The 25,495-nt window shown below is 37.7% G+C and overlaps 1 protein-coding gene across 4 annotated transcripts in view; it reads right to left on the bottom strand.

The window, feature by feature from the left end:
• Positions 1-8,446: 8,446 nt before the first annotated feature.
• The window catches only part of HELLS (helicase, lymphoid specific), a 68,410-nt gene continuing 51,361 nt past the window's right edge, over positions 8,447-25,495 (bottom strand). For 3 of the 4 annotated variants that reach the window (XM_003825380.6, XM_055093165.1, XM_034931132.2), the window contains exons 20-22: positions 25,386-25,482; positions 25,231-25,307; positions 8,447-20,816 (exon numbers count right to left, since the gene is read on the bottom strand). In XM_003825380.6, coding sequence (XP_003825428.1) covers positions 20,722-20,816; positions 25,231-25,307; positions 25,386-25,482 — 269 coding nt within the window. In that variant the 3' untranslated portion in view covers positions 8,447-20,721. The remainder of the gene's footprint in view (positions 20,817-25,230; positions 25,308-25,385; positions 25,483-25,495) is intronic. The other variant, XR_008620008.1, reaches the window with a different exon arrangement.

The following is a 25,495-nucleotide window of genomic DNA, read 5'->3' as shown; positions in this document are numbered from 1 at the left end:
ACAACAGGGAGACCCTGGGCCCAGCCCAGGAAACCATTTTTTTCTCTTAGGCCTCTGGGCCTGTTATGGGAGGTGCTGCCACAGAGGTCTTTGACATGCCCTGGAGATATTTTCCCCCATTGTCTTGGTGACTAACATTTGGCTCCTTGTTACTTATGCAAATTTTTACAGCAGGCTTGAATGTCTCCCCAGAAAATGGGATTTTCTTTTCTCTTGCATCATCAGGCTGCAAATTTTCCAAACTTTTATGTTTTGCTTCCTCTTGAACACTTTACCACTTAGGAATTTCTTCTGCCAGATACCCTAAAACATCTCTCACAAGTTCGAAGTTCCACAAATCTCTAGGGAAGGGGCAAAATGCCACCAGTCTCTTTGCATAGCAAGAGTAACCTTTACTCCAGTTCCCTAAAAGTTCTTCATCTGTATCAGAGACCACCTCAGCCTGGACCTTATTGTCCATAAATGTATCAGCATTTTGATCAAAGCCATTCAACACGTCTCTAGGACTTATAGAATAGGAAAATATTCCCACATTTTCCTATTTTCTTCTGAGCCCTCCAAACTGTTATCCAGTTTCAAAGTCACTTCCACATTTTTGGGTACCTTAATAGCTGTGCTCCACTTCCAGGACCAATTTACTGCCTTAGTCAACTTTCATACTGCTATGAAGAAATACCAAGACTGGGTAATTTATAAAGAAAAAGAGGTTTAATGGACACACAGTTCCACATGGCTGAGGAGGCCACACAATCTTGGCAGAAGGTGAAGGAGGAGCAAGGGCACATCTTACATGGCCACAGGCAAGAGAGCATATGCAAGGGAACTGTCCTTTATAAAATCATCAGATCTCATGAGACTTATGCACTATCATGAGAACAGCATGGGAAAAACCAACCCACATGATTCAATTACCTCTCACCAGGTCCCTCCCACAATACATGGGGATTATGGGGCCCACAATTCAAGATGAGATTTGGGGTGGGGACATAGCCCAACAATATCAGACGTGAAATCTAAGTCTCATTGGTGTCTCTGAAAGAGAGGGAGAGAAAGCAAGCAACTTGGAAAACATATTTCAGGATACTATCCTTGAAAATTCCCCAACCTCACCTACAGAGGCTGACATTCAAATTCAGAAAATGCAGAGAACCTCTGTGAGATACTATACAAGATGACCATCCCCCAGACACACAGATTCTCCAAGGTTGAAATGCAAGAAAAAATATTAAAGGCAGGTCACCTAGAAAGGGAACCCCATCAGGCTAACGGTAGACTTTTTCGCAGAAACCTTACAAGCCAGACTGGGGGCTCATATTCAGCATTCTCAAAGAAAAGAAATTCCAACCAAGAATTTCATATCCAGCCAAACTAAGCTTCACAACTGAAGAAAAAATAAGATCCTTTTCAAAAAGACAAGCAAATGCTAAGAGAGTTTATTAAAAGACCTATCCTACAAGAGGTCCTGAAAGGAGTGCTAAATATGGAAAGAAAAGGTCATTACTGGCCACCACAAAAACACACTTAAGTACGCAGATCAGTGACACTATAAAGCAATCATACACACACACACACACAAAAGGCTGTATAACAAGCAGCTAACAATATGATGACAGGATCAAACCTGTACATGTCAATATTAACCTAGACTGTAAATGGGCTAACTGCCACAGTTGAAAGGCACAGAGTGGCAAGTTGGATAAAAAAGTAAGACTCAACTGTATGCTGTCTTCAAGAGCTCCACCTCACACGCAATGACACCCATAGGCAAAAAGTACATTTGCAGAGAAAAATCTACCAAGTAAATGGAAAACACACACAAAAAAGCAGAAGATGCTATTCCAATTACAGACAAAACAGCCTTCAACCCAACAAAGATCAAAAAAACACACAAAAGGCATTACATAATAGTAAAGGTTCACTTCAACAAGAAGACCAGACCATCCTAAATATTTATGCACCAAATACAGAAGCACCTAGTTCATAAAGCAAGTTCTTAGAGACCTGCAAAGAGACTCAGATAACTGCACAATAATACTGGGAAACTTCAACACTCCACTGACAGCATTAGACAGATCATCAAGGCAGAAACTAACAAAAATGTTTGGAACTAGAACTTGACACATGACCAAATGGGCCTAGTAGACATCTACAGAATGCTCCACCCCAAAACAACAGAATGTATATTCTTATTGCCACATGGCACATACAGTAAAATAGGCCACACAACTGACCATGAAACAATTCTCAGCAAATTCAAAAAAATCAAAATCATACCAACCACACTCCTGAACCAGAGTGCAATAAAAATATAAATCAATACTAAGAATATCACTCAAAACCATACAATTACATGGAAATTAAACAACATGCTCCTGAATGAATTTTGGGTAAACAATGAAATCAAGGCAGAAATCAAGAAGCTCTTTGAAACTAATGAGAACAAAGATAAAGCATACCAGAATCTCTGGGACACAGCTAAAGCAGTGTTAAGAGGGAAACATTTAGTGCTAAATGTCCACATCAAAAAGTTAAAAGGATCTCCTAGTCAGCAGGGCTATTATTAAAAAGTCAAAAAACAACAGATGCTAGCAATATTGTGGAGGAAAAGGAACATTTTTACACCATTGGTGGGAGTGAAAAGTAGTTCAACCATTGTAGGCAGAAATGCCATTTGACCCAGCAATCTCATTACTGAGTATATACCCAAAAATATATACATTATTATATTACAGAGATACATTCAGCCAGGTGTGGTGGCTCACGCCTGTAATTCCAACACTTTGGGAGGCAGGTGGATCACCTGAGGTCAGAAATTTGAGACCAGCCTGGCCAACATGGTGAAACTGTCTCTACTAAAAACAGAAAAATTAGCCAGGCATGGTTATGCATGCCTGTAATACCAGCTACTCAGGAGGCTAGGGCAGAAGAATTGCTTGAACCCGTGAGGTGGAGGTTGCAGTGAGCCGAGATCATGCCACTGCACTCCAGCTGGGCAACAGAGTGACAGTCCATCTCAAAAATAAATAAATAAATAAAAGATACATGCACGTGTATGTTTATTGCAGCACTATTCACAGTAGCAAATACATCTAATCAACCTAAATGTCCATCAGTGATAGCCTGGATAAAGAAAATATGGTACATATACACAATGGAATACTATGCAGCCATAAAAAGGAACAAGATTATGTCCTTTGCAGGGACATGGATGGAACTGGAAGCCATTATCTTCAGCAAACTAACACAGGAACAGAAAATCAAATACCTCGTGTTCTCACTTATAAGACAGAGCTGAATGATGAGAATACCTGGACACATGAAGGCAAAAACACACACTGGGACCCGTCAGAGGGTTGGGAGTGGGAGGAGGGAAAGCATCAGGAAGAATGGCTAATGGATGTTGGGCTTAAACCTAGGCAATGGAATGATCTGTGCAGCTACCCCACCATGGCAGACATTTAAGTATGTGACAAAGCTGCATAACCTGCACAAGTACCCCTGAATTTAAAATAAAAGTTGGAAATCAAAACAAAATTAGAACGATCTCAAATTAAAACCTAACATCACACCTAGAGGAACCAGTAAAACAATGAGCAAACCAACCCCAAAGCTAGCAGAAGACAAGAAATAACCAAAATCAGAGCTGAACTGAAGGAAGTCAAGACATGAAAAACCATATAAAAGACCAATGAATCCAGTTTGTTTTTTGAAAGGATAAATAAGATCAATAGACTGCTAGCTACACTAATAAAAAGACAACATCCAAATAAACACAACAAGAAGTGAAAAAGGGGACATTACCACCAAACCCGCAAGAATACAAAAGTCATCAGAGACTACCATAAACACTCTTTGCACACAAGCTAGGAAACCTAGAAGAAATAGGCAAATTTCTGGAAACATACAACCTCCCAAGATTGAACCAGGAAGAAATCAAATCCTTGAACAAACCAATAATGAGCTCCAAAATTGAATTAGCAATACAAAGCCTATCAACCAGGAAAAAAAAAAAAAAAAGCCCAGGACCAGATGGATCAATAGCTGAATTCAACCAGATGCATAAAAGAACAGGAACTATCACTATGGAAATGATTCCCAAAAAATGAGGAGGAGGGATACCTCAGTAACCCATTCTTTAAGGCCAACATTATCCCAATATTAAAACTTGGCAGACACAAACACACCAAAAAAACAAAAACAAAAACAAAAAACTTCAGGTCAGTATCCTTGATGAACATTGATGCAAAAATCCTCATCAAAATTCCAGCAAACTGAATCCAGCAGCACATTAAACAGCTAATCCACTACAGTCAATTAGGCTTTATCTCTGGTATGTAAGATTGGTTTAATGTACACAAATCAGTAAACGTGATTCATCACATAAACGGAATTAAAAACAAAAACTATGTGATTATCTCAATATATGCAGAAAAGGCCTTTGATAAAATCCTACATCCCTTCATGTTAAAAACCCCTCAACAAAGCAGGCTTTTAAGAAACATATGTCAAAATAGTAAGAGCTATCTTATCCAATAAACAAGAATAATTTAAAAAGAAAGAGAGAAAGACAAAGGAGGAATAAAGAAAAGAATAAGAGTGGTCAGTGACAAACCCACAGCCACATATACTGAATGAGCAAAAGCTAGAAGTATTTCCCTTAAAAGCAGAACCAAGGCAAGGTTGCCCTCTCTTACCACTCCTATTAAACATGGTATTGGAAGTCCTAGCCAGAGCAATCAGGCAAGAGAAAGAAATAAAACTCACCCAAATTGGAAGACAGGAAGTCAATCTATCACTGCAGATGATATGATTCTAGGCCTAGAAAACCCAAAGTCTGTACCCAAAAGCTCCTTGATCTGATAAACAATTTCAGCAAAGTTTTGGGAAATAAGATTTATGTACAACAATTCATAGCATTTCTATATACCAACAACATCCAAGCTGAGAGCCAAATCAAGAACACAATCCCATTCACAACAGCCACAAAAAGAATAAAATACCTAGGAATACAGCTAACCAGGGAAGTGAAAGAGCGCTACAAAGAAAACCACAAAACATTGATGAAATAAATCAGAGGTGACAGAAGCAAATGGAAAAACATTCCATGCTAATGGATTGGAAGAATCAATGTTATTAAAATGGCCATACTACTCAACACAATTTATAGATTCAATGCTATTTCTATAAACTATCAATGATATTCTTCTCAGAATTAGAAAAAAACTACGCTAAATTTATATGAAACCAAAAAAGAGCTGGAATAGCCAAGGCAATCCTAAGCAAAAAGAACAAAGATGAAGGCATCACATTACCTGACTTCAAACTATACCATAAGGCTACAATAACCAAAACAGCATGGTACTGGTACAAAAACAGACACATAGGCCAATGGAACAACATACAGAGCCCATAAATAATGCTACACACCTACATCCATCTGATCTTCAACAAAGTCAACAAAAACAAGCAATGGGAAAAGGACTCCCTCTTCAATAAATGGTGCTGAAATAATTGGCAAGCAATATGCAGATGACTGAAAGTGGATCCCTTCCTTACACCATATACAAAAGTCAAGATGAATTAAAGACTTATATATAAAACCTAAAACTGTAAACACCTCGGAGGATAATCTAGGAAATACCATTCTGGACATAAGGCCTGGCAAAGATTTCATGATAAAGATGCCAAAAGTGATTGCAACAAATGCAAACATTGACAAATGAGACCTAAATAAACTAAAGAGCTTCTCCAGAGCAAAAGAAACTACCAACAAAGTAAAAGACAGCCTACAGAATGGGAGAAAATATTTGCAAACTATGCACCCAACAAAGGTCTAATATCCAGAACCCATGAGGAATTTAAACAAATTAAAAAGCAAAAAATTAACAATCCCATTAAAAAGTGGGCAAAGAACATGAACAGACACTTTTCAAAAGAAGTCATACATACAGCCAATGAACACTTAAAAATGCCCAACATCACTAACCATTAGAGAAGTGCCAATCAAAACCACAATGACATACCATCTCACACCAGTCAGAGTGGCTATCATAATAAAAACTCAAAAAATAACAGATGCTAGCAAGACTGCAAAGAAAAAGGAATGCTTATAGACTCCTGGTGGGAATGTAAATTAGTTCAGCCACTTTGGAAAGCACTTGGGTGATTTATCAAAGAACTTAAAACACAATTACCACTCAACTCAGCCATCCCATTACTGGGTATATACTACCCAAAGGAATATAAATTGTTCTACCATAAAGACATATGTATGCATGCACATGTTCATTGCAGCAATATTCACAATAGCAAGAACATGGAATCAACTTAAATGCCCATCAGTGGTATACTGGATAAAGAAAATGTGTACATATACACTGAGGAATACTACACAGACATAAAAAAGAACAAGATCACATCCTTTGCAGGAACATGGATGGAGCTGGAGGCCATTATTCTAAGAGAACAAACACAGGAACAGAAAACCAAGTAGTGCATGTTCTCACTTATAAGTGGGAGCTAAACATGGAGAACGCATGGTCACAAAGAAGGGAACAAGAGACCCTGCGGCCTACTTGATGATGGAGGGTGAAAATCGAAAAACTGCCTATCAAGTACTATGCTTATTACCTGGGTGATGAAATAATAATCTGTATACTAAACTCCTGTGACATGAAATTAACCTGCATACCAAACCTGCACATGTACCTTGAACCTAAAAGTTAAAAAAAAGGATTAAACAACAAATCTGAGATTCCTCTGTGATCAATGTAGACAGAAAAAGTATGTTTGTAGAGAAAAGTTACATCTGTTACTGGATTGTAGCCCTGTGCATTGTTTTCTAGTTCTTGTTATCTATCTACAGACTAGACTAGATCCTGAATTCTTCTGGGTTTCTCTAATCCCATTTTCTTCTATGAAATTAGTAAAACTGGGAACTGATCTGTTCCTGAAGCCCTATAATCTGAAACTAGATTAATTTTAAGGGATGAGTCTCATTCCTGATGTGTGGAGCACACAGAAAATTTACCAAACCTCCCAATGCCCATAACCAGAGACATTCAAACTGCAAACCAGGATGAGAAGTTGATGGCTTCATGCTATTGACAGCATTTCCCACAACACTAGAAAAAGACTCCATATCATAAGACTCTTATCACTATTAATGCCTATGATTTTCACTTAACTTAGAGAATCTTTAATCCACCTGGAGGGTAACTTCGGGCAACATTGCTAATACAACCACTGCTCACTCCCTGCTTTAAGCTCAACACAGTCATGGGATAGTAGTGTTGGTGAAAAAGTTGCTCTATATTATCTATTACTTCAATAAGGAAATGTCTGTTTTATTGCTAATACTATAAGTAATGTAGCTTTAATGTATACTTTTTATTTTTAAGCTATTTTAATACTTTTAATAGCCATTTCATATTTTCTTCCGTAATCTGCCCAATGAAATGACTTGTCAGGTTTCTACTACCTTGGAAGTTTTCCTGGCATATTGTTTAGTACAAAACATGTCTTTTGCAGGAAAATTGATGGATCTGGAGGCCATTATCGTTAGCAAACTAACAGAAACAGAAAACTAAATGCCACATATTCTTGCTTGTAAGTGGGAGCTAATTGATGAGAACTCATGAGTAAAAAGAAGGGAACAACAGACACTAGGGACAGCATGAGGGTGGAGGGTGGGAGGAGGGAGAGGAGGGAAATGTCCTCTGGAGGACAAAATCACCCAACTGAGAATCACTGATCTATACTGGGGGAAAAGAATCCCATCAGTGGCTGCCCTGAAGCTGGAGGTGGGGCAGGGATTGACTAGGCTATAACACAAGGAAACAACTGGAGATAACAGAAATGATCTGTATCTAGGTTTTACTAGTCGTTATACAAACATATATACATATGTAAGTATAAATTAGAGGTAGCTTATAGACGTTTTATATATAAGTAAAATTACAAGTAACTTACAGATATAAAAAACTGTCAAAATTCATGTAATTGTACACTTAAAATGCACTTATTGAGGGCTAGAGGGGGTGATGGTCTCCTATGACATCAGGAACAGGAGGTTGTCTGGGGAGGGGACCTCTGAGACTTGAGTCCCACAACTCAAGACTCAAGCAGGATTTCAGGACACAGAAGTTCAGGACAGGGCCCAAAGGCCCAGGAAGTACCGTGGGGTCTTTTGGGGCCTGAATCTATCCCTGACTCTGGTGCCCAAAGAAAGAAAAGCTTCAATGACGCGTCCACCTGCACATGAGCAACTGTTTAAGGATGGAGGGTTTGACCCAAGTGATGGATGAACCAGCTCTACTTTCTCTATACGTCGCCCATTACTAAAAAGACCTTAAAATGAGCAAATACCAGGTATCAGTTGTGTACAGAAATATGGAGTCTTTAACACATATATTTCTCAAAAATAATTAACCGAGCAGTCAAAACATAAGCACATAGCTACATATTTATTAAACAGGAAAACATATATAGAGAAATTTACCCTCAATAATCAGAAAATATACATTCTTTTCAAGTACAACTGGAAGCATTCACTAAATTAACTATGTACTAGGCCACAAAGATGCAACAATATACTCCAAAAAGTTAATATCATGCAAATCATGTTCTCTGACAATAATCCAATATAGAAAGAAAGCAATGAGACAATTTTAAAAGAATATACCAGCAAACTAAATATCTAAGAAAACCTTCAGTTAAAAGGAAATCATGAAAGAAGTTAAAAAACACAAAATTAAATAACAATGAAAACAGTACCAGTCAAAACTTATGAGAAAAGTCTAATGAAGCATTTAGGGAAAAAATTATATCTTTAAATATCTTATTACAGAATAAACATTGAAAGCAAATCAAGCATTTAAGATGTTGCTTATTTTATAGCAAACACAAATTAACAATGAAGAAATGTTTAAGATGAAAGCAGGAATCAACGAAACATGTCAGAGATTTAACAAAACTAAAAGCTGATTCTGGGAGATTAATATAATAGGCAGAACTGGCAAAGCTAACCAAAAGAAAAGCAGAGATGCAAAAAAATAAAATGGAAGAAATGCAAAATTGAACAATTGCCACATTATGAGAATGGCAAAAATTAGGCAAATGAAGTACTGGCAAGGATGTGAGGAAATGGGTACTCAACTCAGTCCTGCTGGTAGGGGTGTAAACTCATACAATCGTTCTGAAAAGTACATAAGTACTTAGTGAAATTTACCAGAGAAATTCTTGCATAGTTCTGTAAGTGAATAAGTTAAATGTGGTGGATACACACTGAAGAATTAAATGTACACAGAGCAATATGAACAAATCTCCAAAATATAGTAGTGAGTGAAAACTAAGTAACAGCATGGAACATTAGAGGTAGCACATCCTACATACCAAGTTGTCAAATATACAATCCCTGTACACCTTTATTTTTTGAGACAGTCTCACTGTCACCCAGGCTAGAGTGCAGGGGCACAATCTTGGCTCACTGCAACCTGTCTTCTGGGTTCAAGTGATTCTCATGCCTCAGCCACCAAAGTAGCTGGGATTACAGGCACGTGTGCCACCACATCCAGAAAACTTTTTGTTTTAGTGGAGACGGGGTTTCACCATGTTGACCAGACTAGTTTCAAACTCCTGGCCTCAAGTGATCCGTTCGCCTCGGCCTTCCAAAATGCTGGGATTACAGACATGAGCCACTGAGCCTGACCCCACCCCCTTTACATTTTTAAAAATGTCTGAGGTCCTCAAATAACTTTTACTTATGAGGATTACATTGATCGAAGAAATTGGAACTGAAAGTTTCGGAACATACAAGCACACATTCTATTACCCATCAATGATGTCATGACATTATGTAGCTTCTGGAAAACTCCACTGTTCACTTGTGAATATGAGGAAAAGGCAAATAACATCATAGTGCCAGTATAAAAATTTTGATCTCACATATTCCCTGAAAAGGATCTTGAAGGTTCAATACCACATCTTGATAGTGATCAAGAGATACATTAACTTCCTTTTTTCTGTCTGTGACTCTTGGTTAGGGCAAATTTCAAATCCATTATAATACATACATTGCAGCAACACTGAGTTTCTTATAATAGGTACTATCCAAAGCTTTCTTTTTTTTTTACATGTATCACTTAATCCTCACAACCACCTGAGGATTAATACCATTTACCTGTTTTACAGATAAGGAAAACAATCATTTTTCAATTATGACTATGCCCCCAAACACTGGTTTGGATGGAGCCTTCACTGGTATAGAGAATGACCTTCTTCCCTTAGACTAGATTCTGGCTATAATAAAGGATGGTTTAATCATCCCCTGAAGCAATGCATGAGATAATCTGCAATGTATCTTCACATACTGTACCTTATTTGATAGGCAAGAGACCCATAAAGGAAGCTGAGCATGGATTATCAGCTTCATCACAAATCTGAAGAAACTGACATTTATGTTATGTTGCCTTACCCAAGTTGGGACATCAGACAGAGCAGCAACTAAAATCCAGGTCTTCTTCCTATTACATGCCGTAAAAGGTATTGTTTCTTTCCCTCCCCTCAAAATTTTCAGTCAAATGTCAGCTTTTAGGAAGAGCCAATCACTCTGAACTAGAATTGTTCTCTTCACTTAAAATTTCTCAAGCCTAACTTCTTTTTGGGTCCTACAAGCCGGGAAAATACCTCAGAATTGGAACCACATGTTTACAGTATAAGAAATGACACAAGTGTGACTTGGGCAAAAAGAGGATAACTTTCCCCTTCAGAGAAATAATCCCTTTATCCAAGGCCTGGAGATTAGTGTTTGAGGTAGAATAAAAGCACAGTAAAATGATTCTATGGTTTGAATTTTGGCTCTTCTGCTCGAGTACTTTCTTTGGTAGTATACTAATTACCACTGAATTACTAATTATTAATTATTATTATTAATTACTAATAAAAGTAAAATGTAGTAGTGGTGGTGGTCTCTTTGAGTTATTGAACAGTAAGTAGCAAACATTACATTAAGTACTTTATGTACACTCTTTCACTTACCATGTCCTTGAGATGATTATGACTAAATTTAATAAATGTCCTTTTGTGCATTAACCCATTTAAACCCCACATCCTTGAGATAGGAATAACTATTACTTCCCGCACTTGCAGAACAGTTTATAACTGCTACAGCCAGGCCTTAGCTACTATGCAATATTATAAAACTAAGAGTACAAAAACGAAGAAATCATGAAAGTCCCTTCAGTACAGCCAGAAAAGAACACTTCTAATTACTCAGAGAAATACATGTTGTGCCAGTCGCTTTATCTCCTTTAGCGAGGGAAATCTTCTAAGGTCTTCAATGACATAATGTCACTGAAACTATTCCCTCACACTTAAATAATGTACATGAAGATAAAATTCTAGGCTGTAATTTTCTTCCTTCGACACACTGGAAATTTTACTTTTTATCTTACTATTAAAACATCTGTTATCGGCCAGGTGCAGTGGCTCACACCCTGTAATCACAGCACTTTGTGAGGCCGAGGCAGGCAGATCACCTGAGTTCAGGAGTTCGAGGCTAGCCTGGCCAACATGGCAAAACCCCGTCTCTACTAATTAAAACACAAAAATTCTGGGAATGGTAGTGGGAGCCTGTAATCCCAGCTACTTGGGAGGCTAAGGCTGGAGAATTGCTTGAACCTGGGAAGCGGAGATTGCAGTGAGCCAACATTGTGCCATTGCACTCCAGTCTGGGTGACAAGAGCAGAACTCCATCTGAAAAAAAAAAAAATATCTATTATCTGATCAATGTTCCTTTGTAGGTGACCTTTCTCTGAAAGATTTCTAAGATTGTCTTTGATGCTCTTATTTGCTCTATAATGCATACAGGTACAGGGAATTTCTTGTTTTCTGTTTAACAGTTAACAAATGAGGTCTTTTTTTTTTTTTTAAGTAAGAAACAAGGTATGGCTCTGTTGCTAGACTGGAGTGCAGTGACGCGATCTCGGCCACATGATCCACTAGCCTCAGCCTCCCAAAGTGCTGGGATTACAGGCGCCAGCGCGCCCGGCCTCATTTATTTCTTTAATTCTAGGAAACAGTATTTTTTTTAATCCAGTGTATTCGCTTGGTTTTTCTAGCTTTATTACTGCTTTGTTTCCAACATGCTGTTATATAGTGGTGACAAAACAAACAAGATGCTCAATCTCATGGAAATTATGAGGCAGACAGATTAGCAACAGTGGGATATTTTGTAGGGGAGAGGGAGATCATACATTCTAGGTGAAATGTGAGCTAAGACCAAATTAGCAAGCAGCTATCATGCACGTATCTGAGTGAGGAACACAGCTAAACGTCAATTCCAAACAATAACGAATTGATCAATGATGAATTTAATCTCAGAGTTGCTGGATGCCTCTCTTCAGTTCTGCTCAGACCTCAATTTTCCAATCTTGTCCCCCAAGAAAAAGATTAAACCTGTCTTGTGCTGAGTAGTGTAATATTCCAGTACGGCTTCTCTTGCGCCCTAGTGCTAGTACGAAGAGAAATCAATGAAAAATGTAGAAACAAGTCTGAGTACAATAGGAACAGGAAAAAGCAAAGCTTCTTGCCACCCCATGCTCCCAAATGTGCCGTGTCTGATTCTCAGCACTAACTACTCATGTGAGACATCTCAACTTGATAAAACATTAAAATGGATTTTTGTCTCATACCATTCAAATACCCAGACAGAATAATTTTAGTGTTCAGTGGCACTTCCAAATCCTAACTCAAGTACAGTAATAAATGGTAGAGACTTAAGAGAGGCAAGATATACATGTAACTGATCTGGTCTCACGAGGGATTCTCTTACGATGTATTTCATCTACAGTAAGAGAAATCATCTTATTAACATTCCCCACACTTCATTACTTAACACACCTATCATAGTTTTTGCTATGCAGAATTAATCCATGGTAATACGGACTATGAAAGTGAATCACCCTGAGATGGGGTTATTAACTAAAAGGGCAAAGAGAAGCTTATGAAATGCTAACGTGGATGGTAAAGTGGTGGATATATACTGGGCGCAGTGGCTCATGCCTGTAATCCCAGCACTTTGGGAGGCCAAGGTGGGTGGATCACCTGAGGTCAGGAGTTCGAGACTAGCCTGACCAACATGGAGAAACCTCATCTCTACTAAAAATACAAAACTCGCCGGGCGTGGTGGCACATGCCTGTAATGCCACCTACTCGGAAGATGGAGGCAGGAGAATCGCTTGAACCTGGGAGGTGGAAGTTGCAGTGAGCCAAGATCGCACCATTGCACTCCAGCCTGGGCAACAAGAGCGAAACTCCATCTCAAAAAAAAAAAAAAAAAAAAAAAGAGGTGGATACAGACAAAAAGTGTAAATCAAGCTAGCGCTTGCAAGATGTTTATATTGTACTGAAAGAAAATTGTGGGCTGGGTGCGGTAGCTTATGCTATTGGGAGGCCAAGACAGGAAGATTGCTTGAGGCCAGAAGTTGGAGCCGCCTGGGCAACAGTTTGCAAACAAGGCTTTAAAAAATTTTTTAAAAACACCTCAATTCTACAAAAAAATTTAAAAATTAGCCAGGAGTACTGGCACACGTTTGCAGTCCCAGCTGCTCAGAAGGCTCAGTGGGAGGATCCCTCAAGCCCAGGAGTTGGAGGCTGCAGTGAATTATAATCACGCTACTGCCTGGATGACATAGTGAAGAAAAAGAAAAAAAAAAACTAAAAAACTGCCATATCTGTGTTATGACTATACTGTTTTACAAATAACATTTCTTTTTAAAGTGAAAAAAGAAATGAAAGAGACCTTTCTTTGACCACTTTAATTGTAGAGTTGTGGTAGACAGTATTTAGCATGACAACCACTCATATATTATTTTAAAAATGTCCTAAAATACCTTAGAGAAGAGCAACAGTTCACATGCTACTCTTTTAGGGTGCTGTAAGAAAGACAGTGAAGGATATAGAAGAATTTAAAGTGCTAAGACTCAGGAAGACATAAAAGATACAGTGACATGCTTGCAGGGCCAATCTATAGATTAATTAGGCTAAAAGATATGTAAGATTTCTAAAAAGGACAATAGGAAAAATTATTAACAAGTTCATACTGTCTTTAGACCTCATTTATCCTCAAACTGGAAACTGTGGAATAAGTTTTAAGAATACATTTCAACCAAATGTAAATAAATTTATAAACATATTCTAGACTAATTTAAATAGAAATTCAGAACGAAATAATTCTTTGAAATAAAGACTACGGAACTTAAAACTATCAGAAGCACTTAATGTTCTTAATGTAAAAATTAGGGCTTTGTAGGCTTCTTATAAAATCTTACCTCAGGCCATGCACAGTGGCTCACGCTTGTAATCCCAGCACTTTGGGAGGCCGAGGTGGGCAGATCACCTGAGATCAGGAGTTCGGGACCAGTCAGGCCAAGATGGTGAAACCCTGTCTCTACTAAAAATACAAAAATCAGTCGGGTGTGGTGGCATGCACCTGTAATCCCAACTACCCAGGAGGCTGATGCAGGAGAATTGCTGGACCCCGCTCGGAGGCAGAGGTTGCAGTGAGCCGAGATCACGCCACTACACTCTAGCCTAGGCGACAGAGCAAGACTCCGTCTCAAAAAAACAAGACAAAAAAAAAACTTATCTAAAGTTGCTAAGACTAAAAAAATCATATACCATTGCTAAGACATTGATGAAAGATTTCATCACACGTTTGCTTGGAAATGTTCAAGTACCACCTTTACCATACCTCTTAACACCTTCAAAATATGGAATAGTGACTCACTAAAGAAATAAAGCTATAAAGTATTTTTTATACTTTGATCAGGTTCTCAAAGACAAGGCCTAGTTTAAGAATAATTTTTCATGTAAGACAAGACAGGGAGTATTTGTTTCTACATCATGAAATGAGTCCATCTATTCCCCTCTGTCCCTTACTAAAATCTGGAAACTAAATGACTGTAAAAAATGAAACAGGTGTTAAACACCCCCAGACAATAAAATAGAAGCAATGGCAAAGCAAGATTTTGGGAACTGAAAAATAAATGGATCAGTGTTAACTGACTCAATAGACAACAGAAATGAAAGTATCAGTGTTAGAGGTTTTCACTAAAAAACCCAGAAGTGGTTGAAAGAAGAGTCAAACACCATGGCCCCATACCTCCCTGTAAAGTAATTACCACTCCCCCTCACAATGTAAGAAATGTCACGACTAACTCACTGAAAAGGGTGAATCAGTCTGGAATAGGGGAATCCACATATAGACAGGGTAGAGTATTTTACTGAAAACTGAGGAAGTCTACATTTTGAACAGTAAAATCTCTAATACACTGTCCCTCCTCCTCACCCCAAAAGAAAACTGGCCAAGTACATATACTCACACAGGACAAGTGATTAGAGAATTTCTCTCAGATATATATGTACATATTCTCTCTCATATACATATACTGACAATTGGGTGACCCTCAAATAAATGGTCTAGTGAAATCACACTGGAGTAAAATCCACCTGTTGAGAACCCTCATGCATGGAGCTTAGAGAGATTTCTTCTAGCTCTTAAATTTGAGGAACAGTAAATGATCCCAAGGCATTTGAAGAAGCATCAAAATAAAAGACAGACTAAACTTTAAAAAGGGAAGAATCATTTAATGAAACAAGACTATGCAGATGGGGGAAAGAAATTTTGTTACGAGTTCTAGGCAGAAGTGCTAGTGGTGGTGGCTCATACATATAATACCAATGCTTTGGGAAGCAAACATAGGAGGACCCTCTGAGGACAGGAATTCAAGACGAGCCTGGGCAACATAGCAAGACCCTGTCTCAAGAAAATTTTTTTTTATTTTAATTATCTGGGCATAGTGTCACATGCCTGTAGCCAAGATATTCTGAAAGCTGAGATGGGAAGATGGCTTGAGCCCAGAAATTCAAGAATGTAGTGAGCTATAGTTGCACCACTGCTCTCCAACCTGGACAACAGCAAGACCATGTCTCATTCAAAAAAAAAAGTTCTAGGCAGAGAAGGGACCACACATTCAAAAGACAAAACCCTCCAAGAAATCATTCTAAAAAATCCCCATGAATTAAAAGACAGATTTTCAGACTGAGCTGATTCAAGAGTAAAACAAAACAAAAATAAGATACACAACATAAAGATGGGCATGGTGTCACATGAGTGTAGTCCACATTACTTGAGTGACATAGGGGGAAAGATAACTTGAAACCAGGAATTCACATCAAGTCTGTGCAACACAGCAGGAGTCTCTTTAAAAAAGAAAAAAAAAGAAAAAAAAAAGACCCATACCAAGACACATCACTGTGTTATTAATTTAGAATACAAAAGACAAAGAAACACTGGAAGCTCACATTAACAAAAGGCTGGTTCCCCCCACCTTCAACAGACTGGAAATCAAAGCAGCATTCGGGCCAGGTGCAGGAGCTCACACCTGTAATCCCAGCCCTTTGGGAGGCCAAGCCGGGGGGAACTGCTGGAGCCCAGGAGTTCAGGACCAGCCTGGGCAACATGGTGAGACCCTGTCTCCACAAAAAATTAAAAATTTAGCAGGGCATTTGGTGCATGGCTGTGGTCCAAACTAAACTGGTGGCTGAGGCAGGAGGATCACTTGAGCCCGGGAGGTCAAGGCTGCAGTGAGCTGTATTCATGCCTGGGTGACAGAATGAGACCCTGTCTCAAAAAAAAAAAAAAGGAACCATTAATTTTCTCTCCCACAACACTGGAAGTTCTGAGACAACACAACAACTTTCGAAATTCTGAGAAGATAATAATTCCTACTCTAAAATCCCAAACCAGAACTATCCATCAAATGTAAGAATCCAACAAAAATACAGCCAGATATGCGAGTTCTCAAAAAATTCATTTCCCTTGAATTCTTTTCTTGGGAAAACACAAGACAACATAATCCATCAAAGTGAGCGAGTAAACCAAGGAGGAAAAAAAGTTAGATCCAGCCAGGCGCAGTGGCTCACACCTGTAGTACCAACACTTTGGGAGGCCGAGGAGGGTGGATCACCTGAGGTCAGGAGTTCGAGACCAGCCTGGCCAACACGGTGAAACCCTGTCCCTACTAAAAATACAAAAATTAGCTGGGCATGGTGGTGGGCGCTTGTAATTCTAGCTACTCAGGAGGCTGAGCAGGAGAATAGTTTGAACCTGGGAGGCAGAGGTTGCAGTGAGCCGAGATCAAGCCATTGCACTCCAGCCTGGGCAACAAGAGTGAAACTCTGTCTTAAAGAAAAAAAAAAAGGGGGGGGGGGGGAGACACAAGACACAGTAAACAGTAATTCCAAAACATTAAACAGCCAACAGGAATACCCAGGAGTATGGTAAAGGAAGGTTCCAGATGGAATCAGTTCTACAGTCCAAACTAGAAGAATGTAGAAGAATGTTCCAGGGAGTAGAGGTGATGGGATATATTTGGAGGGGGAGGTTTATTACTGAATCATGAGATCTGTTTTAATATACTGAGGGGCTTATACTTCCAGAGTGATTAGATATAAATTACTGGTAGGTAAAAAACAGTTAAGTATTAACTTCAGGGAGAAAAAAAAAGCTGCACAAGAATGAAAATAAAATCACAGCATATTCCATGGCTTATCTAAAGCTTTAATAATACTTACACAGCCATAATAAAAGTAATTATTGAGCCAATCAAAAGTTATATAACTACACTAAAAAGATGTAAGGGATCATTATTTCATGTTGAAGTGGTGAGAGGTGGTAGGAATGCAGGCTTTTCAAGAAGGTATTTCTAAGAATTTTTAAGCATTTGCTCTTAAATATGAGGAACAGTAAATGATCCCAAGGCATCTGAAGAAACATCAAAATAAAACACTAAACTAAGGGAAAAATCAAATGAAACAGACTATGTGGGGGGTGGTGGGGGGTGGGGGCAGAGACATGACGACTTTTATAGAAAGTAGGCTGGGCGCATTGGCTCAGGCCTGTAATCCCAGCACTTAGTCCGAGGCAGATGATCAACTGAGGTGAGGAGTTCGAGACCAGCCTGGCCAACATGGTGAAACCACGTTTCTACTAAAAATAAGAAAATTAGCCAGGCGTGGTGGCGCACACTTCTAGTCCCAGCTACTCGGGAGGCCAAGGAATGAGAATCACTTAAACCCGGGGGGCAGATGTTGCAGTGAGCCAAGATCACACCACTGTACTTCAGCCCAGGTGACGAAGTGAAACTGTTTATTAAAAAAAAAAAAAAAAGCCAGATGTGGTGGCTCACGCCTGTAATCCCAGCACTTTGGGAGGCCAAGGCGGGCAGATCACAAGGTCAGGAGTTGGAGACCAGCCTTACCAACATGGTGAAACCCAGTCTCTACTAAAAATATAAAAATTAGCCAGGCATGGTGGCATGCGCCTGTAACCCCAGCTGCTCAGGAGGCTGAGGTAGGAGAATCGCTTGAACCTGGGACACAGAGAATGCAGTCAGCTGAGATTGCACTACTGCACTCCAGCCTGGGCGACAGCGCGAGACTCAAAAAAAGGAAAAAAAAAGAAAGAAAGAAAAAGTACAGGCAACAAGATTTCCTTTAGAATCAGACATGAAATATGAGGGAAGGAAGAGAAGAATGACTCTAGGATTTTTGGTTTAAATAACTGGAAGAATAAAGTTGTCATTTATTGAACTAAGGAAAATGCAAAAGAAGTAAATTTGGATTAAATAAGATGAAAAGTACAGATATAGTTATCAAGCACCTAGTAAACAGTCGGATATGTGAATCTGGAATTCAGGAGAAAGGTTCTGGCTGGAGATATAAATTTGAGTCACCAGCACAGTTCCCATTAAAGAAATGAAGACCATCAAGGGAATCCCAAACTAGGCTTAGGATATTCCAATGTTTAGAGGATAGAAAAGGAAACTGAGAAAAGAGTCAGAGAAATAGGAAGAAAAAGCAGGAAAATATGTTTCCTAGAAGCCAAATAAAGTAAATGTTTTAATGGAGAAGAGTCAACAACTGTATGAAATGCTGCTAATAGATCAAGTAAAATGAGGTCACTGACGTCACGAGACCTTAAAAATACCAGCTCCAATGGAAATGAATATCTGATTGGAATGGGTTCAGAAAAAACAGAACAAACTAAAAACAATGAATACAGGCAAGGAGTTTTGCTATAATAGAACTCTTTTTCAAGGAGCTTTGCTATAAAAGAAATGAGACATTGCAATTGGCTCAAGCTAGGACAAACAATATATCCACAGTATATAATAAAGGGCAGATGGGGACAGATGGGCACAGATGCTAGGTTTACAGATGCAACGGTGACAACTTTTAAAGATTCTTTTCTGACTGCGTCTATTTTCTCAGGGCAATAGGGAGCAAAGTGAGAGGGAGAAGATATGAGACGTGCAATGACAGAGTAAAACTATGAAACCAGTCATTTAGGACAATGTAACAGGAAAGACTGGGTCACTAAGGACAAGATCACGAGTTTCAAGCAAGCCTAGGTCAGCATGCTTATGCAATGGGTTAACATTTTGACTTAAAAAACAAATAAACCTGCTCTATAGTCTTTTATTTAACCAAATGTTCTATCTGAAGTTTTTCTTCACCACCAAAGAACTTATCCATGTAACCAAAACCCACCTGTACCTCAAAACGATTAAAATAAAAATTTAAAAGAAAAGACCTGTGCCAATAGGACACAGGGGAAAAAAATTAAGTTTTTCTTAAGTGACGGTTCCATTATCCTTAATAGATCATCTGATCTGCATTTGAATATACATGGAAACAGCAATATTTTTCCATGAAATAAACACTAACACAGAAATGTATGGCTTATGGAGTACGTCCCCTCTCCAGGGTACATTCAGGATTTCTCTTCCTCATTGTCTGATATCCTTTCACACAGGGTCTAAATTGTGCCCGTTTTGGCCTTTATGCTGTTCTATTACAGATTGTGCATTACTTACATATTCCTAAGGCCTATTCTCTTATATTTGGTTCTAGTTAACCCACTACTATAAATTTTCAGGGTCTGTCTTGTTTTGCATGATACACTACCATTTCCAATTTCTAGTCGTTTCTCAAGACCCTAAAGTTTCATTCAGAAACTTCTCTTGTGCTAACACAATGTCCACTTGAAATCTCTATATGACACACTCCTATAGTACTAGTGAATGAAACCAAGAAAACAAAGTAACCAAATCCTACCGACAGCCAAGTCTTTTGCTATTATTGCACCTAAGCTATTCCTGAAGAAATAATTTAATGAGATCATCTTATAAGGAACATTTATTTGGTAAACTATCTCATAGAAATAGACTCTAAAATCAAACAGTTTCTTAAACAACAGAGAGCATAATCCCAATCTCTCCCCATGAAAAGCCTACTTCATAACTGAAGTACCTAAAGCCCATGAACTGCATTACTAGAAGAAAGGAGGGAAAAAGACATTTACTAAACTTCCACAGGAAGACTGTATAAATCTGGAAGTGGTTAAGTACACATCAGCCTGTATCCAAGAATACTACTCAGTCTCAAAAATTAACTGAAAATCTAAACTTAATATGGATACTTCTTTGTTCTTGGTAAGGCTCAGAAAATTACCATCTATTTAAGTACGCATGGTACTAGTTACATGTCAACTGATATAATAAAAAAGGTGAAGTGGACAATCAGTATTTCAAACCCAATACAGGGAAATCACTAGACGTAAACAAGAACTTTTAAAAGCTATTCTTGAGCTCCACTTTAAAACAAACATTCAGGACTGGAATCTTCAGAATTTTCTAATATCTTGAATATTCCCATCTTCTCTTTAATTGGTCCTGAAGCATTCATTTGATCTAAGGGAAAAACATTAAAACAGGTACATTTTAGAAGTATAAGAAGAAGAAATCGTAAAAGAAACATCCAATATGATGTTATGAGAAGTGAGTCATCTGTCCAAAATTATAAAACTCACAGTAATACAGGGCACTCTCTTCCTTAATCACCAAGATTTAATAGCAGTGAAAGCAAAAAGGTACACTATTCTTAATACAACAACTAGAATCAGACTCTTGGGAGCATACAATCTAAAGCGTCAGTTTGCTAGTCAAAATCGCTTTTGCTGAATTTAAGGTAAGATAAACAAGTCAAAGAGCAATAAATAATATCAATTTGAATCATGTTGTCAGAAATGTTTTAAAAAGAGGCCCAATCACGGTTCGTTTAATAGCTGAAAACACACCACAAAAAGCTTACCTTGAGAAACATTTTGAATCAATGACAATATGTAGTCTCCTAAATTTTTATCAACATGACAGCTGTGAAATGAAATCTGATTTTCATTTGTATTACTGATTTCTAATCATCCTTGTCTGTTCATTAGACATTTCTTTCTCTCTTGGTAATAGCCTGCTCTTATATTATCCGTTTTCATTATCAACTTTTATTTACTTGCATATCCTAAACACTTCCTGTTATATGTTGCAAATATTATTTGTGGTTTGTCTCTTATCTCTTTATGGTGTCATCTGTCTTATAGTAGTCTTTCCTATTAATGTAATTAAAATCTATCAAACCTATCATATAATTTGTGATTTCTGTATTATAAAGAATTCTAATTCTAAAATCATAAATATATTTTCTTGTCTTTTTAGGTTAAAATTCTACCTTTAATATTTAGGTTTTGAACACATGGATTGTTAATTTATCTGAAGTTTGTAAGTGCAGTGTGAGGAGAGGAGAATCTAAGTTAATTTTTCCCCTATTAATTACTATTTCCCCAGATCATCTATTGATTAATAGGAATTTCCTATCAGTGGTTTGAAGTTCCATTTCACATTTATTAGCTTTTCGTGAAAGTTGTCTTTCTAGATTCACCATATTGTACTTCTAGCCAATATATCACACCATGTGCTATTTCTACCATCTTGATTATTATGACTTTTAAATTTTTAATAAGATTTTATACCTGGTATAGAATATCTTGTGCTTCAAAACTGTCTTGGTTCTGGCCCTTTATTACTCTCTCATATAAATTTTAACAACAGTCTGTTTTACAAAAAGTCATTCTGGGATTTTTTTTTTTTTTTTTTTTAAGAGACAGAGTCTCGCTCTGTCACCCAGGCTGGAGTGCAGTGGCACAATCTCCATTCACTGCAACCTCCACCTGCCAGGTTCTAGCAATTCTCCTGCCTCAGCCTTCTGAGTAGCTGGGATTATAGGCACATGCCTCCATGCCCCGCTAATTTTTTCTATTTTAGTAGAGACAGGGTTTCACCGTGTTGCCCAGGCTGGTCTCTAACTCCTGAGCTCAGGTAATCCACCTGCCTCAGCCTCCCAAAGTGATAGGATTATAGGCATGAGCCACCACACCCAGCCATCATTCTGGGATTTTAATTAGAAGAAAAATTCAAGAATATAAGTTAGTTTTGGGGAACACTGACTTACACTTTGTAGTAACCATTCATATCCACAAATACAGCTAAATCTGCATGTTTACTCAGTCTTTCTATTAACGTCCTTCAATGTTTCATAATTCTGTCCTTATATAAACATGTTAAAAATTGTTAAACTTTAATTGTAGCCATGTTAATTTTGTAGCTGTTGTAAAAACCTTCATTATTAAACAATTATTGCTGTTACACATATTATTAATAAGCAATCTTCTTAAATTCTATTTTAAAAGATTCTGGATTCCCTTGGACTTCCTATGAAGATAATCAAACCAGACCACTTGCAAATAAAAGCAGTTTCGATAATGCCAGCACTTTAGGAGGACGAGGCAGACAGATCACTTGAGCCCAGGAGTGTGAGACCAGCTTGAGCAATATGGCAAACCCCTGTCTCTACAAAATACACAAAACAAAATTAGCAGGACATAGTAATCACACCTGCAGTCCCAGCAACTTGGGAGGCTGAGGTGTGGGGATTGATTGAGCCCAGCAGGTTAAAGCTGCAGTGAGCCATGATCACACCACTGAACTCCAGCCTCGGTGACAGAACGAGACTTTGTCTCAAATAAAAAAAAATTATGAAGATGATTATGATATTATGGCAAGTTGGTTTTTGGTATCTAATTAGGTGATCATCTAGTTCTCCATTATTTAATTGATATGAATTATATTATCAGATGTTAAACAGTCCTTACATGCCTCACATAATGTTGTTTTTTAATATAGTTAAGATTTGACCATGATGCTGTATTTCTCATATTTCTCCCTAAACTATTTCAAAGTCAAAATTCAAATAAACATGCAAATAATCCAGAATATCTAAAACAATTTTGAAAAAGAACAAAACTAGAGAAAGTACACTTCCCATAAAGCTACCTTAATTAAATCAGTGCGATACTGGCATAGGAATACCACAGAGATCAATGGGACAGAATTGAGAATACAGAAATAAATCCTTATATTTATGATCAAATGATTTGCATCAAGGATGACAAGGCCATCCAATAGAAAAAGGATCATCTTTTTAACAAATGAATATTGACATGCAAAAAGATGAAAACTCATTGAAAATAGATCATAGATCTAAATGTAAGAGCAAAAACTATAAAACTATTAAAAGAAAATATCAACACCTTGAAATAGGCAAAGAGTAGTTACAGATGACACAAAAATCATGAGTGACAGAAAAAAATTTGTTAAAATTGGAATTCATTAAAATTTAAAACTTTTGCTCTTCAGAAGATACTAAGTAAGTGAAGAGACAGGCCAGAGTAGAAGAAAATGTTTGGAAAATATATCTGATTAAAAAAAAAAAAAAACTTCCAACCACATATATTTTATTTTGATTCAATAAGACACAGAATTGAATTTTAAAATGAACAACATATTTGAAAATAAGATATCATGACACTGTAGCCAGTGCCACGCAGGTAAATGTTTAACAATTGGGTCTCAAAAAAAACAAAAACTGAGGCACAATGGCTCATGCCTATAATCCCAGCTTACTCCAAAGGCTGAGGCTGGAGGATCCCTTGAGCCCAGGACTTTTAGGCTGGAATGAGCTATAGTCGCACTCCTGCATTCTAGCCAGGAATACAAAGCAAGACCCTTTCTTGTTAAAAACAAAGACTGGGGTTTCTAGTTTCTGCCTGTATCCGTGATATGAATGTTACTGCCATCACCAATTTCAAAAGACCAAAATGTCACGGAATACAGTTGGGAAAAAAAGATTATACAGTATCTCCACCATACAGATGCAACAGACAAATAATCAATAGCCTAGACGACAGTAATATGTTGTAAAATAATTAGGAAATTATGAAGTACAAAATATTATTTTTGTTTTCAAAATAATTCATGGTCATCAACTGTAGGCATCAGATCATAAGGTGGTATTCTAAAAACTGATAAAAAAAAAAAAAAAAGAAGCAATATATCCTGGCTCTCTTCTATCTCAGGGAAACTGTAAGGGAAAGTTCTTAAATAACCCAGCTAATGAAAGAATGACAGAACAAGAAAAATCACCATTTTGCAATGATTAAGTTAATAATGGTTCTCATCAGCCACTTTCAAGGGATACTAAAAATCACCACGTTAGGCTTGGTGCAGTGGCTCATGCCTGTAATCCCAGTGCTTTGGGAGGCTGGGGTGGGCAGATCACCTGAGATCAGGAGTTCAAGACTAGCCTGGCCAACATGGCGAAACCCTGTCTCTACTAAAGATACAAAAATTAGCCAGGTGTGGTGGCAGGCGACTGTAATGCTAGCTACTAGGGAGGCTGAGGCAGGAGAATCCCTTGAACCCAGGAGGCTGAGGTTGCAGTGAGCTGAGATCGTGTCAGCGCACTCCAGCCTGGGCGACAGAGCAAGACTCTGTCTCCAAAAAAATAAAATAAAATAAAATAAATCATCGTGTTAAGTAAAGGATGAAGGCTGACAAGACACTTTATAATATTATCTTGATTAATCTTAGCTCACTGGAAATAAGAAATCCAGATACGATTTGCCTCCTGGTATGACGAAAAATATGAGAACAAAGCACTGGTATTCTTAACTAAGACAGGAACTTGAATATATTCATTTACAAGTGTTATTTACCAGTTTACAGAAAATATCTGAATTATGGAAGAAGTTAAAGATAATGACATTTATGGGCAAAATGTCATGTCTGAGATTTGATTTTAATACTCTAAGAAGAAAAATGACAATAAAACAAGATTGGATACATGTGGCTGAATGAATTGCACAAGCGGTTCATTACATTATGCTAATTAAGTGTATGTTTCGAAGCTTCCATTAAAAAAAAGCATAATACTTACCAATAAGATCACTTCGATCTAACAACAACTCTAGATCTTTATCACTAATGACCTTCTCTCTTGATCCTTTTATTTCCCTATAGAAAACAAAATATTCAAGTCTATGTGAATAATTCAAAGCTACAAATTAAATCTTTCTAAAATTAAAAACTCACCTTTCATAATCTCTAGATTTTAATAATTCCATTAATTCCTTAGGATCTAAGAAATTCTTAGACAGATTTAATCCAGACTGACCACCTTTGAAATGATCTAAAAAAAATGA

Source organism: Pan paniscus, chromosome 8 (assembly GCF_029289425.2).
Source record: "Pan paniscus chromosome 8, NHGRI_mPanPan1-v2.0_pri, whole genome shotgun sequence".
NCBI classification, from domain to species: domain Eukaryota; kingdom Metazoa; phylum Chordata; class Mammalia; order Primates; family Hominidae; genus Pan; species Pan paniscus.
This window is presented reverse-complemented; position numbering and strand designations above follow the sequence as displayed.